Source organism: Neoarius graeffei, chromosome 23, assembly GCF_027579695.1.
Source record: "Neoarius graeffei isolate fNeoGra1 chromosome 23, fNeoGra1.pri, whole genome shotgun sequence".
Taxonomy (NCBI): domain Eukaryota; kingdom Metazoa; phylum Chordata; class Actinopteri; order Siluriformes; family Ariidae; genus Neoarius; species Neoarius graeffei.
This window is the reverse complement of record NC_083591.1, coordinates 41,003,261-41,019,624: the sequence shown is the minus strand read 5'-3', so window position 1 is coordinate 41,019,624 and position 16,364 is coordinate 41,003,261. Positions and strand designations below refer to the sequence as shown.

General features: G+C 46.8%; 1 protein-coding gene across 1 annotated transcript; it reads left to right on the top strand.

Annotated features, from left to right (window-relative positions):
• The first annotated feature begins 12,009 nt into the window (after positions 1–12,009).
• ccl25a (chemokine (C-C motif) ligand 25a) lies at positions 12,010–14,998 on the top strand. The gene is made up of 5 exons (XM_060906179.1): positions 12,010–12,117; positions 12,658–12,740; positions 13,340–13,457; positions 13,623–13,742; positions 13,892–14,998. The coding sequence occupies exons 2-5, from the start codon at positions 12,677–12,679 to the stop codon at positions 13,908–13,910; spliced, it is 321 nt and encodes a 106-aa protein (XP_060762162.1). The 5' UTR covers positions 12,010–12,117; positions 12,658–12,676; the 3' UTR covers positions 13,911–14,998.
• The last annotated feature ends 1,366 nt before the right edge of the window (positions 14,999–16,364 follow it).

The window sequence follows — 16,364 nt, the reverse complement described above, 5'->3', positions numbered from 1 at the left end:
CAGAGATGGAAGAGGATGTAAAATAACTTTAGGGGATATAGGGAGGCTTTCGGGATATAATTACTAACAATGCAAGCCATCATTCAGAAATAAAGAAAAGATTCAAAGACACAACCAAAGTGTATAAAGAACTAAGATAAATATAAAGAAGCAAAATTATTGAATACCTTCTGGAGATCTAGAACAAACAGCTGTAGCCCCTGATCTTTCCGTTTTGTGGTACCATTTGATCACTGGTGGTTGCAATGGAAAAAGACAAACGTTATGAAAGGGAACTATTTAAAAAATTATTACAAATGAAGAATATATTTTGAAGAATGTGTCACAGAATCCTTTGTGACAATGTCTTGTTAAACATGCTATACAAATAAAATCGAGTTGCTTTGATAGTACAGTATATTGTAGTTATATTTTACATCATTATGTAGTCAATATATTATATTTTACATATTCTGGTCTATTTGGAAGAATGTTGATTATCATAACAAGAAAGTTCATACCCAGTGGGATCCAAAAGTCTTAGACCACACTGATTTTTTTTCCCATTTAAAACAGCAAATAGACCAAAGGTTTTAGATTTTTTGAAATTAAAAGCCCAGAAAGGAAACATTTTAATATTTTCTGCACAATGCCTAGCTCAGTATTTACATTTGAGCACATCTGTGATATTAACCACGTTAATCCCTTTGTTCAAAAGTCAGAGTCTTACCCCTTCCTCTGAAGCACATTTTCAGACGATACTCCATTTTACACAAACATGTGGAGTCCATCAAAGCTCAAGTGCATACTCACGACAGTAAAAGTGGGACATGCCAAATACTAAGACATTTTGAAATTCTTATATCATTTTTACTCAATTTTTTTTGCTGATAATATCATTTGTAATGAAAATAAAAATGGAAAATAATATTAAATGAAAGCATTTTCACTAGTGCTTCCAGACTTATGAACCCTACTGTATTTAACATGGGGGAAAAGCCATGGCCAAATAGTTAGAGAAGCAGCTTTGGGACCAAAAGGTCACTGGTTAGATTCCCTAAACCAGCAGGAATGGCTGAAGTGCCCTGGAGCAAGACACCTAACCCCCAACTGCTCCGCAGGCTGCTCTGGGTATGTAGTATGTTGCTTTGGATAAGAGTGTCTGTTAAATGCCATTAATGTAATGTAACTTATCATCATGGTTTAAATGGCTATATATATATATATATATATATATATATATATATATATATATATATATATATATATATATATATATATATCTCCTGTGCAGGGTCACAGGCGTGCTGGAGCCTATCCCAGCTGACTATGGGCGAGAGGTGGGGTACACTTTACAAATCACCAGATCATTACAGGACTGACACATAGAGACAAACAACCATTCACACTCACATTCACACCTATGGTCAATTTAGAGCCACCAATTAGCCTAACCTACATGTCTTTGGACTGTGGGAGAAACCAGAGCACCCGGAGGAAACCCATGGGGAGAACATGCAAACTCGGCCCCCGTCAGCCACTGGGTTCAAACCCAGAATCTTCTTGCTGTGAGGCGATAGTGCTAATCACTACACCACTGTGCGGCATATATATAAAACAGTTTGTAACGACCCTACGTGTGGGTGGAGCACAGAGGACGGCAGGACAGAGATCAGGTTTTATAAACTGGCTTTATTGCCACACTTTTCAGTCTAACAATCCTTTTCACAGAGACACACACACAGCTGGTGTCTGGTTCAGGGTTGAGCTTCATCTGCTCTCGCTCTCCCTCCTGATATAGAGCGCAGTCACTGGGAAGACACACAAACAGGTTAATTGCTCTCAGGTGACGTGATTCTGCCACTTACCTTCCCTGACTCCGCCCTCCTGTCACAGACCGGCGCTTGACCACGCCCCCGCTGCCACATACCCCCACCGCCCGACTCAGGCCGGGCGGCCGTCCGGCCTGCAGCCGACTCCCCCCCCCCCCCTTGACGGGAGAGGAAGTCCGCCACGACCATCTGCGCCCCCGGCCTGTGGACCACCTTGAAATTAAAGGGTTGGAGCACCAGATACCAACGGGTGATCCGCGCGTTGGCATCTTTCATGCGGTGGAGCCACTGGAGGGGCGCGTGGTCCGAACAGAGGGTGAAAGGGCGCCCCAGCAGGTAGTACCGGAGGGCGAGAACCGCCCACTTGATGGCCAGACACTCTTTCTCTATGGTGCTGTAGCGCCCCTCACGCACCGACAGCTTCCTGCTGATATACAGGACAGGGCAGTCCTCCCCCTCCACCTCCTGGGACAAAACCGCCCCCAGCCCTCTGTCCGACGCATCGGTCTGCAACATAAAAGGGAGAGAAAAGTCAGGGGAGTGTAGAAGTGGCCCCCCACACAGTGCAGCCTTTACCTCTGAGAAAGCCCGCTGGCACTGCTCCGTCCACTGGACCGGATCTGGTGCCCCCTTTTTAGTGAGATCAGTCAGCGGGCTGGTGACGTCCGAATAATTAGGTATAAACCTGCGATAATAGCCAGCCAGCCCCAGGAACTGTCTCACCCCCTTTTTGGTCTTGGGCCTCGGGCAGGCCGCAATTGCTGCCGTCTTATTAATTTGGGGACGCACCTGCCCGTTGCCCAAGTGGAAGCCCAGATACCGTACTTCCACCCGCCCAATCGCACACTTCTTTGGGTTGGCTGTGAGCCCCGCTCGCCTCAGTGACCTAAGGACAGCCCTCAGATGTTCGAGGTGCCGCTGCCAGTCATTGCTATAGATGATTATGTCATCTAAATATGCTGCTGCATACGTGGCGTGAGGGCGGAGGACTCTGTCCATCAGCCGCTGAAACGTCGCGGGCGCCCCAAACAGCCCAAACGGAAGGGTGACGAATTGGTGTAAACCAAACGGTGTGGAAAAGGCCGTTTTTTCTCGGGATAGTGGAGTCAAGGGGATCTGCCAATATCCCTTCGTCAAATCCAGTGTCGAATAAAAGCGAGCAGTGCCGAGTCGATCGAGCAACTCATCAATACGAGGCATTGGGTACGCGTCGAATTTAGACACCGCGTTGACTTTTCTATAGTCCACACAGAACCGGACCGACCCGTCGGCCTTGGGTACCAAGACCACCGGGCTGCTCCAGTCACTGTAGGACTCCTCGACGATGCCCATTTCGAGCATGGTCTGAAGTTCTTCCCGAACCACCTTTTTTTTGTGTTCGGGTAGCCTGTAAGGGCGGCTACGCACTACCACCCCCGGGGGCATCTCTATGTGGTGCTCTATGAGGTTAGTGCGACCGGGCAGGGGCGAGAACACATCCGAAAACTCGGTCTGCAACTGGGCGACCTCCGTGAGTTGGGTCGGGGAGAGGTGGTCTCCACAGGGGACCGGAGAGGTACGTGATGCCAATGTCCCTTTTTGAACCTCCGGCCCCAGCTCCGCCTTCTCTGGAACTACCGACACCAACGCCACGGGGACCTCCTCGTTCCAGAGTTTAAGCAGGTTGAGGTGGTAAATCTGTAGCGCCCCACCCCTGTCCGTTCGCCTCACCTCATAGTCGACGTCCCCGACTCGCCGTGTGACCTCAAAGGGTCCTTGCCACTTGGCGATCAATTTGGAGCTCGACATGGGCAACAGTACGAGTACCTTATCTCCCGGAGTGAACTCCCTAAGGCGCGTACCCTTGTTGTACAGGCGGGCTTGCCGTTCCTGGGCCTGCCGCAAATTCTCCTGAGTTAGGTGTGTGAGTGTGTGGAGTTTTGCGCGCAGGTCCATAACGTACTGAATTTCGTTCTTACTTTGTGAAGGTCCCTCCTCCCAATTTTCCCGCAGCACGTCCAGGATGCCGCGCGGCTTACGCCCATATAATAATTCAAACGGGGAGAACCCCGTGGAGGCTTGGGGGACCTCTCGCACTGAGAACAGCAAGGGTTCGAGCCACTTATCCCAGTTACGTGCGTCCTCACTTACGAATTTTTTAATAATATTTTTGAGGGTGCGGTTGAATCGTTCCACTAAACCGTCCGTTTGTGGGTGATACACGCTGGTGCGGATTGGCTTAATCCCCAATAACCCATACAGTTCGCACAGTGTTCGTGACATAAACGTAGTGCCTTGATCAGTCAGAATCTCTTTCGGGATTCCAACTCGGGAGATGACGCGGAAGAGTGCCTCGGCAATACTGCGTGCTGAGATATTGCGCAGAGGCACTGCTTCCGGGTATCGCGTTGCATAGTCCACCAGAACTAATATAAAGCGGTACCCTCGTGCTGACCGATCTAATGGCCCGACGAGATCCATCCCAATTCTCTCAAACGGGGTCTCGATTAACGGTAGAGGGCGCAAAGGCGCTTTTGGAATGGCCGCTGGGTTTACTAACTGGCATTCGCGGCATGCCGTACACCACCTACGGACATCGCCGCGAATCCCCGGCCAATAGAAACGGGCCATTATTCGGGCTAGTGTTTTATCCTGCCCCAAGTGTCCGGCCATGGGATTAAAGTGAGCCGCCTGGAATACCAATTCCCGGCGGCTCTTCGGAATTAAAAGCTGCGTGACTCGCTCTTTAGTTTGAGTGTCCTGCGTCACTCGGTATAATCTATCCTTCATAATCGCAAAGTAGGGGAAGGACGGGGTGGCGTTCGGCGGGAGCGTTTGACCATCGATTACTCTCACTTGGTCAAACGCATGCCGCAGAGTCTCGTCTCGCGACTGCTCTAATGGGAAATCCGCGAGGGATTCCCCAAGAGAGAGAGGAGGAGCCGGCGGCTCCTCACTCTGACGCGGAGATGACGTAGACGGCTCTGTGACAGCTGCTCCCGCCAAAGCAACACCGGGACCTCCCCCTGTCAAATGGCAGGACCCACTCTTGACTAGGCGTGTCATTAAACCCCGAAATCCCGGCCAATCAGTCCCCAAAATTAGAGAGTGGGTAAGGCGAGGATTAACCGCCGCCTTCACTATAAATTTTTCCCCTCTGAAAATAATGTGGACCGACACCAAAGGGTAGCTGTGAACATCCCCGTGCACACATAACACCTTCACCCCTTGTGCTCCCCCCAATGCCTCGTTTTGAACCAGGCTTTGGCGAATTGAGGTCTGATTACAACCAGAATCCACCAACGCCTGATATGTAGCCCCTTGGATACTCACCGGTATGCCATACGCTCCGGCCCGATCGAGGGCGGCCTCTGGCGCGTCGGGGATCCGAACCACCGCGCCCACTTCCCTTGCCGTGCACTGCTGTTGAAGGTGGCCCGGCTCCCCGCAGCGCCAGCAAACCGGCCCGGGCTTTCCCTCTGCACCGGTGATCTGGGGCTCACTCACCTGAGGTGGGGGAGAGACAGACACAGAAGGGAGAAACGGGAGGGCACCGCGGGTGCGGCGGGCCGGCTGGGGGGGGTGCCGGCCCCCGCCTCCGCGGAGGGGGAATGGGGCGAGGACAGGACACAGGAGGAGGGGGAGAGAGAGAGAGAGAGAAGAGGAGAGAAGAGAAGATGCCATCTGCTGTCCTGCCGCCGGGACAGCCGCCAGATGATCCTCCGCCAGCTCGACTGCCTGATCCAGCGACGCCGGGCGGTGGCACTGGACCCACTCCGCGGTTCCGGCTGGTAAGCGGGCGACGAACTGCTCCAGTACCACCTGGTCGACGATTCCTTCGGTGTCGCGATCGTTGGCCCTCAGCCACCGCCAGCAGGCGTCCCGGAGCTGCTGGCCGAACGCGAACGGCCGGCCGACTTCCTCCAGTCGCAGCGCGCGGAAGCGCTGGCGCTGTTGCTCCGGTGTGCGCCCCACGCGCTGGAGGACGGCCCGGCGAAGGTCCGCATAGGCCAGCCGGCGGTCGGCGGGGAGCTGTAGCGCGGCCAGCTGTGCCTCTCCTGTGAGCAGGGGGAGGAGGCGCGCCGCGCGCTGCTCCATCGGCCACCCCGAGGCTTCGGCGACCTGTTCAAACAACGTGATGAACGCCTCGGGGTCGTCCTGCGGGCCCATCTTGGTGACAATGAGGGGAGACGGGCCCGCGGCCGGAGCGCTGGTGGACCCCGCCGACGCGAGGAGATGCCGGAACGCCTCGCGATCTTCCTGCTGGGCCAGCACCAGGGCTTCGAAGCGCTGCTCCTGCTCCTTTCGGAGCGTGACGAGTGCCTGGTGCTGGCTTTGCTGAGCCGTGGCGAGGGCGTGGACCAGATCGGCGAACGGGGAGGATTCCATGGGGCTGCGGGTTTGGTGCTCCACTGTTCCCGGGTTTCGGCACCACTGTAACGACCCTACGTGTGGGTGGAGCACAGAGGACGGCAGGACAGAGATCAGGTTTTATAAACTGGCTTTATTGCCACACTTTTCAGTCTAACAATCCTTTTCACAGAGACACACACACAGCTGGCGTCTGGTTCAGGGTTGAGCTTCATCTGCTCTCGCTCTCCCTCCTGATATAGGGCGCAGTCACTGGGAAGACACACAAACAGGTTAATTGCTCTCAGGTGACGTGATTCTGCCACTTACCTTCCCTGACTCCGCCCTCCTGTCACAGACCGGCGCTTGACCACGCCCCCGCTGCCACACAGTTATTCCACAAAATCAAGTCATACATGAGCTGATAGTTGGCTATAAGCCATATACGACTAGATTGAGTGGAATAACCGTTTTATTCTATCCACATTAACTGGATTTTGAGAAACAGAGCATCTCATCTCATCTCATTATCTCTAGCCGCTTTATCCTGTTCTACAGGGTCGCAGGCAAGCTGGAGCCTATCCCAGCTGACTACAGGCGAAAGCTGGGGTACACCCTGGACAAGTCGCCAGGTCATCACAGGGCTGACACATAGACACAGACAACCATTCACACTCACATTCACACCTACGGTCAATTTAGAGTCACCAGTTAACCTAACCTGCATGTCTTTGGACTGTGGGGGAAACCGGAGCACCCGGAGGAAACCCACATGGATACGGGGAGAACATGCAAACTCCACACAGAAAGGCCCTCGCCGGCCCCGGGGCTCGAACCTGTACCTTCTTGCTGTGAGGCGACAGCGCTAACCACTACACCACCGTGCCGCCCAGAAACAGAGCATTTTTATATTTATTTTTTGCAAATTCAATAAATTAAAAACTTCACACAAAACTACAGTATATTCTTTTATTGAGCTATTTCTGTTTCTGTTAACTACTTGATAAAGTGAGCCATCTCACTTGATGCCTTGATGCGCTCCACCATTTGTTTTTCTCTACTCATGGTATATTAGCTGATATCCTAGTCGATATCCTAGATATCCTGTATTCTGCAATGCCTTATTTTAATTTAAGCAGGGATGGAAAAAGTCCTGAGAAATTAAAATAAAAGTACAGATAAGGTGGCAAAAATATTCAGTCTATTCAGTTCAATGTTGAGAAGTACTCAGCCAGAAACGTGCATTCAAGTAAAACTCAAAAAGTTGCAAAACTCAAAGTATTGAAAAGCTAAAAAAGTGATGAAATTAAGTTAGTTATGTTGTCATATGAAAAGAAACTTTTATTATGCTTTATTATGTTCATGCTTCGAATAATACTTAAATATAATAACAATGTACAAATGCCCAAGAATATTCCACCCTATATATAGTTACAGTCAAAGGTTTGTACACATCTTCTAATTCAGTGGGTTTTTTTTCTTAATTTTTATTAATTAAAAGACACTTCATGACAAAGTAATGATGGATGTCGTTTTTCTTTACTTAGTTGAGCAGTTCTTGATTTAATATGTATTACTACAGTTCTGGAATAGGGCTGTTTATTATATTTTTAATATTTATTATTTACTGTTTGATCTCAGACACATTAAGAAAGCCAGAAACTCATCCACTAATTAACTTTTGACGAGGCACACCAGTTAATTGAAAAGCATTCCAGGTGACTACCTCATGAAGCTGGTTAGGATAATGCCAATAGTGTGCAAAGCATCCTCAAGGTACGGTAAACACTGAATACTTTGAAGAATCTAAAATATGAAACATATTTTCTTTTCTTCTAACACTTTTTTGTTTACCACATAATTCCATCTACCGGTATGTTCTATATGTTATTTCATAGTTTTGATGTCTTCAGTATTGTTCTACCCTGTAGAAAATAGTCAAAATACAGAAAAACCAATAAATGAGTAGGTGTGTAGAAATTTTTGACTGGTACTGTATATACATTATTAATCTATCCACAGTCACTGGATATGAGCAATCGTGCACTCTGATTGGCTACTCTACTACTAGGCTATCAGCTCATATAACGTGAGTAGAGAAAAACAAAATAGCGGAGCATGTTGCTGAACCAACCGAGGATGAAATAAAAACTCTACTTGAAACCAAAACCCCCCAAAATACAAAAAAAGCAACAAAAAATGGAATGAAAGTATTTGATGATAAGAACATATCTTTTTTTTATTTTTCTCGTCTCGTCTCGTCTCGTCTTCTTCCGCTTATCCAGGACCGGGTCGCGGAGGCAGCAGTCTAAGCATGGAAGCCCAAACTTCCCTTTCCCCAGACACCTCGGCCAGCTCCTCGGGAAGAACACCGAGGCGTTCCCAGGCCAGCCGAGAGACATAGTCCCTCCAGCGTGTCCTGGGTCTTCCCCGGGGCCTCCTCCCGGGGGGACATGCCTGGAACACCTCCCCAGGGAGGCGTCCAGGAGGCATCCGAAAAAGATGCCCGAGCCACCTCAGCTGGTTCCTCTCGATGTGGAGGAGCAGCGGCTCTATTGAGAGCTTCGCCTTTTGGCTCAGCTCCTTCTTCACCACGACGGACCGGTAAAGCGACCGCATCACTGCAGAGGCTGCACCGATCCGCCTGTCGATCTCACGCTCCATCCTTCCCTCACTCGTGAACAAGATCCCGAGATACTTAAACTCCTCCACTTGAGGCAGGACTTCTCCACCAACCTGGAGAGGGCAAGCCACCCTTTTCCGGTCGAGAACCATGGCCTCGGACTTGGAGGTGCTGATTCTCATCCCAGCCACTTCACACTCAACTGCAAACCGCCCCAGTGCATGCTGAAGGTCCTGGTTTGAAGAAGCCAACAGGACAACATCATCCGCAAAAAGCAGAGATGAAATCCTGTGGTTCCCAAACAGGATTCCTTCCGGCCCCTGGCTGCACCTAGAAATTCTGTCCATAAAAATTATGAACAGAACCGGTGACAAAGGGCAGCCCTGACGGAGTCCCACATGCACTGGGAACAGGTCTGACTTACTGCCGGCAATGCGAACCAGACTCCTGCTCCGTTCGTACAGGGACCGGACAGCCCTTAGCAAAGAGCCCCGAACCCCATACTCCCGAAGCACCCCCCACAGAATACCACGGGGGACACGGTCGAATGCCTTCTCCAGATCCACAAAGCACATGTGGACTGGTTGGGCAAACTCCCATGAACCCTCGAGCACCCTATGAAGGGTATAGAGCTGGTCCAGTGTTCCGCGACCAGGACGAAAACTGCATTGTTCCTCCTGGATCCGAGGTTCGACTATTGGTCGAATTCTCCTCTCCAGTACCCTGGAGTAAACTTTCCCTGGGAGGCTGAGAAGTGTGATTCCCCTATAATTGGAGCACACTCTCCGGTCCCCTTTCTTAAAAAGAGGGACCACCACCCCAGTCTGCCACTCCAGAGGCACTGTCCCCGACCGCCGCGCGATGTTGCAGAGGCGTGTCAACCAAGACAGCCCCACAACATCCAGAGACTTGAGATACTCAGGGCGGATCTCATCCACCCCCGGTGCCTTGCCACCGAGGAGCTTGCAAACCACCTCAGTGACTTCGGCTTGGGTAATGGACGAGTCCACCTCTGAGTCATCAGCCTCAGTCTCCTCAGTGGAAGACATGACGGTGGGATTGAGGAGATCCTCAAAGTATTCCTTCCACCGCCCGACAATGTCCCCAGTCGAGGTCAACAGCTCCCCACCCGCACTGTAAACAGTGTTGGCAGAGTACTGCTTCCCCCTCCTGAGGCGCCGGACGGTTTGCCAGAATTTCTTCGAGGCCGACCGATAGTCCTTCTCCATAGCCTCCCCGAACTCCTCCCAGTTCCGAGTTTTTGCCTCCGCAACTGCCCGAGCTGCAGCACGCCTGGCCTGCCGATACCCGTCGGCTGCCTCAGGAGTCCCGGAGGTCAACATGGCCCGATAGGACTCCTTCTTCAGCTTGACGGCATCCCTTACTTCCGGTGTCCACCACCGGGTTCGGGGATTGCCGCCACGACAGGCACCGGAGACCTTGCGGCCACAGCTCCGAACAGCTGCGTCCACAATGGAGGTAGAGAACATGGTCCACTCAGACTCAATGTCCCCCGCCTCCCTCGGAAGCTGGGAAAAGCTCTCCCGGAGGTGGGAGTTAAAGACCTCCCCAACAGAGTGCTCGGCCAGACGTTCCCAGCAGACCCTCACCATACGTTTGGGCCTGCCAGGTCTGTCCAGCTTCCTCCTCCGCCAGCGGATCCAACTCACCACCAGGTGGTGATCAGTTGACAACTCAGCCCCTCTCTTCACCCGAGTGTCCAAGACATAGGGTCGGAGATCAGATGACACGACTACAAAGTCGATCATCGACCTCCGACCTAAGGTGTCCTGGTGCCACGTGCACTTATGGACACCCCTATGCTCGAACATGGTGTTCGTTATGGACAAACTGTGACTAGCACAGAAGTCCAATAACAAAACACCACTCGGGTTCAGATCGGGGAGGCCGTTCCTCCCAACCACGCCCCTCCAGGTGTCACTGTCATCGCCCACGTGAGCATTGAAGTCCCCCAGTAGCACAATGGAGTCCCCAGTCTGAGCACCCCTCAGTGTCTCTCCCAGGGACTCCAAGAAGGCCGGATACTCTATACTGCTATTTGGCCCGTAGGCACAAACAACAGCAAGAGCCCTCTCCCCAATCCGAAGGCGCAGAGAGGCGACCCTCTCATTCACTGGGGTAAACTCCAACACATGGCGGCTGAGCTGGGGAGCTATAAGGAAGCCCACACCAGCCCGCCGCCACTCACCACGGGAGACTCCAGAGAAGTGGAAAGTCCAGCCCCTCTCAAGGAGCTGGGTTCCAGAGCCCAAGCTGTGCGTGGAGGTGAGCCCGACTATCTCTAGCCGGTACCTCTCAACCTCCCGCACAAGCTCAGGCTCCTTCCCCCCCAGCGAAGTGACATTCCATGTCCCAACAGCCAGCCGCTGTGTCTGGGGATCAGGTCGTCGAGGCCCCTGCCTTCGACTGACACCCAATCCACACTGCACCAAACCCCTACTGCTACCTCTGTGGGTGGTGAACTTTTTATTTTTCAAGAATTATTATTGTTGTTATTATCATTGTCATATCATTGCTACTGTCATTTCGCCGGTTTGTTTACATTCTAAGCGGAAATTATTTTGTCGGTCATTTTCTATAAAAAGTTTTTATTTATCGAATTTGCACAAAATCAAAATAAAAATGCTCTGTTTCTGAAAATCCAGTGAATGTGGATAGAATAAAACAGTTATTCCACTCAATCTTGTCGTACATGGCTTATAGCCAACTCGGCGCTACATGCCTTGTCGACTATCTGCTCATGTACGATTTGATTTTGTGGAATAACTGTTAAATATATACATTAAATTAAGATTAGAAAATCATAAAAGTATGGACACAGGGGAATAGTACTAGCATAAATAAGTAAATGGGATACATAACATAGTCTTTCCAGGGAAGTTACATTGAGACAAAAACTCTCAAGATAATTACCACAGACAATATTCAGAAACGGAATAAAAAAAAAATTAACACTTAACACTGAGAAACATATAGGAGCAATCATGCTGGACCTATTCCCTTATAAAGAGCATAATGTCTGATATTACATATATTGTAAAGAATATATATTATATTTTATGGGTAGGGTAGTCATCTATCACATATGAAACAAGTGTAACATCCAAAACAATTGCCACAAAACACAAAACAGATTAAATGACCAGCAAAAAAAGAAGAAAAGAAAAGTGTTTGCTTGCACCAGGAAAGCGAAAGTATCACTTTTAGACTCTGAGGGTGTGTTCTACACTTGTCTCAGGTGTCACCAAGAAGCTCTTTATAAACGAGCATAATTTGAAGAAGTGAGCAGACTCCTGGAGAGCCATAATCTGTTAAGTCCCGACGCTGACTCAGGTAAATATATATCAACTGCAGCATTACACTTCCAGCAGAATAATATCAATTCCCATTTAAGTCTTTATAGTAATTCACTGTGCTTGTGTTTATTGCTGATGATTTCCTGAATGTGAGTTTTTAGTGCTATCAGTGTGACCTCGCACAATTTCACTGACTTAAATAATCAAAACAAATATGATGAACGTAATGAACAGTAAAATTTGTAAAGGTTGTATTTACTGAAATGGTGCATTGATAAGAAACGCAAACAGGATCACACTGGTTTCTGAGAGTGACCTTTGGACTTTGAAATGACAAAATCTGTGCATGTGTTGTGTTTTTATATACAGTGCATATATATTTATATCTACATGTTATTGCAACTTTCCTTCCGAACATGACTTGATATTAGAGATGTTTTTCATAATAATTTACTGTCTGATCCAAGGTTAGAGATGTAAATGATAATGCACGTGGGAATTGTTCAATCTGTGAAGCTTTAAGGAAGCACATGTATGGTAATTGTAGCAAATGTGATTTTTCCATGTGTTTTTGCAGACAGACATCACCTTGAGCCATGCGATTCAGCCTGCTTTTTTTCCTTGTGTTCCTCAGCGTCCTTTATCTCAGCCTGGCACAAGGTAAAAGTCTCATGTGTCCTGTTTATTATGTAAATCATTTATGGCATTGACCAAAGAAAGGATCAATTCTCTTTCTATGATTTTTGCATGCATTTTTTTTTATGTCTTTTGCAACTGGGTTATGTTTATCTCCTTTGGTAAATATCTGCAGGATTTACTTTTTTTGGAAATTACAAAAGTTCTTCTTAAGTTTACTGGAACTCTTGTTCATTTCATCAACACAGCTGGAGTTGCAGGAAGCACTCTGAAGACAGATGTTTGATTTCACAGCTACTCATAGATGTTTGTAAATCAAACATTCCTAGTCAGTGATAAGCAACACCTGGTTTCCAAAAGAAAAGGGGATTTTTTTTCATTGTGTGCTTACTGATTGCATTCGTTTCACTGCGTAAATAATATTTGTATTGTTCTACTGAATCATATCAAGATAAGGAATGAGTGTTTTCATTTGAAAAAAAGTCTGAAAGTTGATCTTCCTTGACGTCAACACCTTAACAAATCAACAGAACCACTGTGCTGTCCTGAACATATTTAGTAATCCTACTCACATAATCTTACTCGATACTTACTTAAAGTGCTGTACGTGTGTCTTACTGTAGGCTTGTATGAGGACTGCTGCCTATCGTATGTAAAGGAGGTTAAAGTGGCCACCAAGAGAAGAGTGGTTAGTTACAGAAGACAGGAGCAGGATGGAGGATGTAATCTTTCTGCAGTAGTGTAAGTTACAGGAACTACTCTCATACGCAGTAATGAAAAATACCTAGATATGAGCATGCACAGTTGGGATTCAGAGTTATTAAAGAAAGTGATTGACGTGGGGGATAAAAATAAATACCAAAAATGGATCTTTAACAATCCCAATGGTTTTTATTTGTTCCTCAGGTTCAAGCTGAAGCGAGGTCAGCTGTTTTGTGCTAGACCAGGAGACAAATGGGTGCAAGACCTCGTGAAACACATTGACAAAAAAATTCAGAAGTGGAAATCAATTTCAGCAAAAAGACGGTAATTGAATGGGTTTTGTGGCTCATGATCAGATTTAGGCTCGATACGTGATAATAAACTATCCCACATTTCAAACGACACATGAATATATTCAGTAAAAAGTGTTTTAACATCAAACTCATTCTAAGTTTCTCTTTCATTCTCTACAGCTATAAACAGGCTAAATAGTGACAGCGAGAACCTAAAAGCTCGAAGATTTCTGTGTCCAGTTTGTGATGGTTCCACCTACTGTCTTAGATGAGCTTTGGTGTGCTGCCTACCCTACATCCATTTCAGCCAGGACGCAGTAGTCTTTTCAGTACTTCCTGTACATTGCTGCTATTACCACCCTGTACTATACTATACTATACTATACTATACTATACTATACTATATACTTATCTTCTGTAATGTTTTTTATGGCTCAGTGCACAGGTCCAGCCATGCATGTGTGAGCAAGAAGGATATGCGACCTAGTTACTGAATGATTAAAAAGCATCTATAAGTGCTATTTTTTTTTAATGGCTGATGCTTTCACAACTGTTATAATCCGCACTATATTAGAAAGGTGGGTGGAAAAGTTTTGCAAATATTCTAACCAAATATTCTGCCATATCGTTATGAGATTATAGCATGTGTCTCGCTTAAAGTAACTGCTGAACTTGTGTGCATATTGAGTATTGTGTGATTATGTATATAAGCGGTATACTTTTACTCATTCCCTACAGTTTAATGACTTTCCTTCGATCAGCTATGTAATATTTCGCAATTTGTTTCATTTTCAAGGATTATCGATGAGAACTGTGTACTTCAAGGTAATAAAGTAAAAAGGAAATGACTTTGGACTATTAGTTTAACGTTCCGAGTTTCTGAAAATATCACTGTCACCTTTATTACTTTTGCTACTTTCACTCTGAACAATGCACCTTTTGAAAACGTTTTTTATTGCAACAATAACGTTGTAAATGTTTGACCTTTGCTGATCCTTTCTGCCATGTTCTCTTCTGCTGCTCTTCTGATAAAGTATATTATTGCTACTAAATAATTATCATATTACTCTCAGCGTGTGAGTACTTTTTGATGATATTTGTCATGTGTTGTTGAAGAAATATATCTTAGACTCTTAATGTCAGCCCTTTATCGGCCATTTTATGTGGAATTCCTGAAAGACGTAAACATCCCCTCTATGTATGTAATATATTGCACTGTGCTATATCAGCTCATTACTGAAAATGTGATATTGAAAATGATGATTAAATAAATAGCTAAATGGACAAGCTTATGTGATTATGGGTATCTGAATCTGAGATGCTACACCAACTCATTGTCACCAAGTCTTACATTATGTGCAAGTGAAAAAACAAGTGTCTCTAACCTGTACGTGTAGGCTTGATTCAACTTGCTGAATTATATGCCCTAAACAGCAGCAAATAAAAATATATATCAAAGTCCGTCTTAAATGAAATTATGAAATATCTATGGCTACAACTTCAAAGGCCTATCAGTGTCAAAGCTGATAAAGGTACACTTACACTTATAACTGATCGACCAGGAAATTAAAATACAACCAGAGAATTTTAACTCCTTTAGCAAATAAAAAAAAGAAAGGGTAAATAAAGTAACAGCCCTGCCCATCTACATCTAGATCAGTTATTCAGCCTCCAAATCACTAGTTACATACAGTTGAAGCCAAAATTTTATAAACCTACCCTAAAGCCATTCAAACTCAATCTTTCACAACTCCACATATTTCATGTCAGCACACATTTCCTGGATAAAGTCAGTTAGAGTATCTACTTAATTTCATGAAGAGGTCATTTCAAAATAATAGCTATTATTCTATCCACATTCACTGGATATGAGCAATCACATGCTCTGATTGGCTACTCTACTACTAGACTATCAGCTCATATACCGTGAGTAGAGAAAAACAAAACGGTGGAGCGTGTTGCTGAACCAACCGAGGATGAAATAAAAACTCTACTCGAAAACAAAACCCCAAAAATTACAAAAAATGCAACAAAATATGGAATGAAAGTATTTGATGGTAAGAATGTCCATCCATTATCTGTAACCGCTTATCCTGTGCAGGGTCGCGGGCAAGCTGGAGCCTATCCCAGCTATGGGCGAGAGGCGGGGTACACCCTGGACAAGTCACCAAATCATTGCAGGTCTGACACATAGAGACACACAACTATTCACACCTATGGTCAATCTAGAGCCACCAATTAACCTAACCTGCATGTCTTTGGACTGTGGGGGAAACCGGAGCACCCGGAGGAAACCCACACAGACATGGGGAGAACATGCAAACTCCACACAGAAAGGCCCCATCGGCTGCTGGGCTCGAACCCGGACCTTCTTGCTGTAAGACGACAGTGAGACGACAGTGCTAACCACTAGTTAGTTTTTGTTTTTTTCTTTTTTATCAGACATCTAATTTTTGGGTTTGTTTACCTGACATGTTTCGACGTACAACTTCCGTCTTCCTCAGAGTGTCACCGGATGTTATTGGTGACGCATCTTTTATCAGCTGCTGTTTCAGGTAAACAAACCCAAAAATTAGATGTCTGATAAAAAAGAAAAAAACAAAAACTAACTATATTTAATATAAGACATAATGAATGTAATCGAAAGAAGTGC

What these genes read in the sequence shown, in the direction of transcription:
- ccl25a (XM_060906179.1), top strand. Translation starts at nt 12,677, where the DNA reads ATGCGATTCAGCCTGCTTTTTTTCCTTGTGTTCCTCAGCGTCCTTTAT. An exon ending in TTATCTCAGCCTGGCACAAG is followed by an intron (nt 12,741 to 13,339) that starts GTAAAAGTCTCA and finishes GTCTTACTGTAG; the next exon opens with GCTTGTATGAGGACTGCTGC. An exon ending in TGTAATCTTTCTGCAGTAGT is followed by an intron (nt 13,458 to 13,622) that starts GTAAGTTACAGG and finishes TTTGTTCCTCAG; the next exon opens with GTTCAAGCTGAAGCGAGGTC.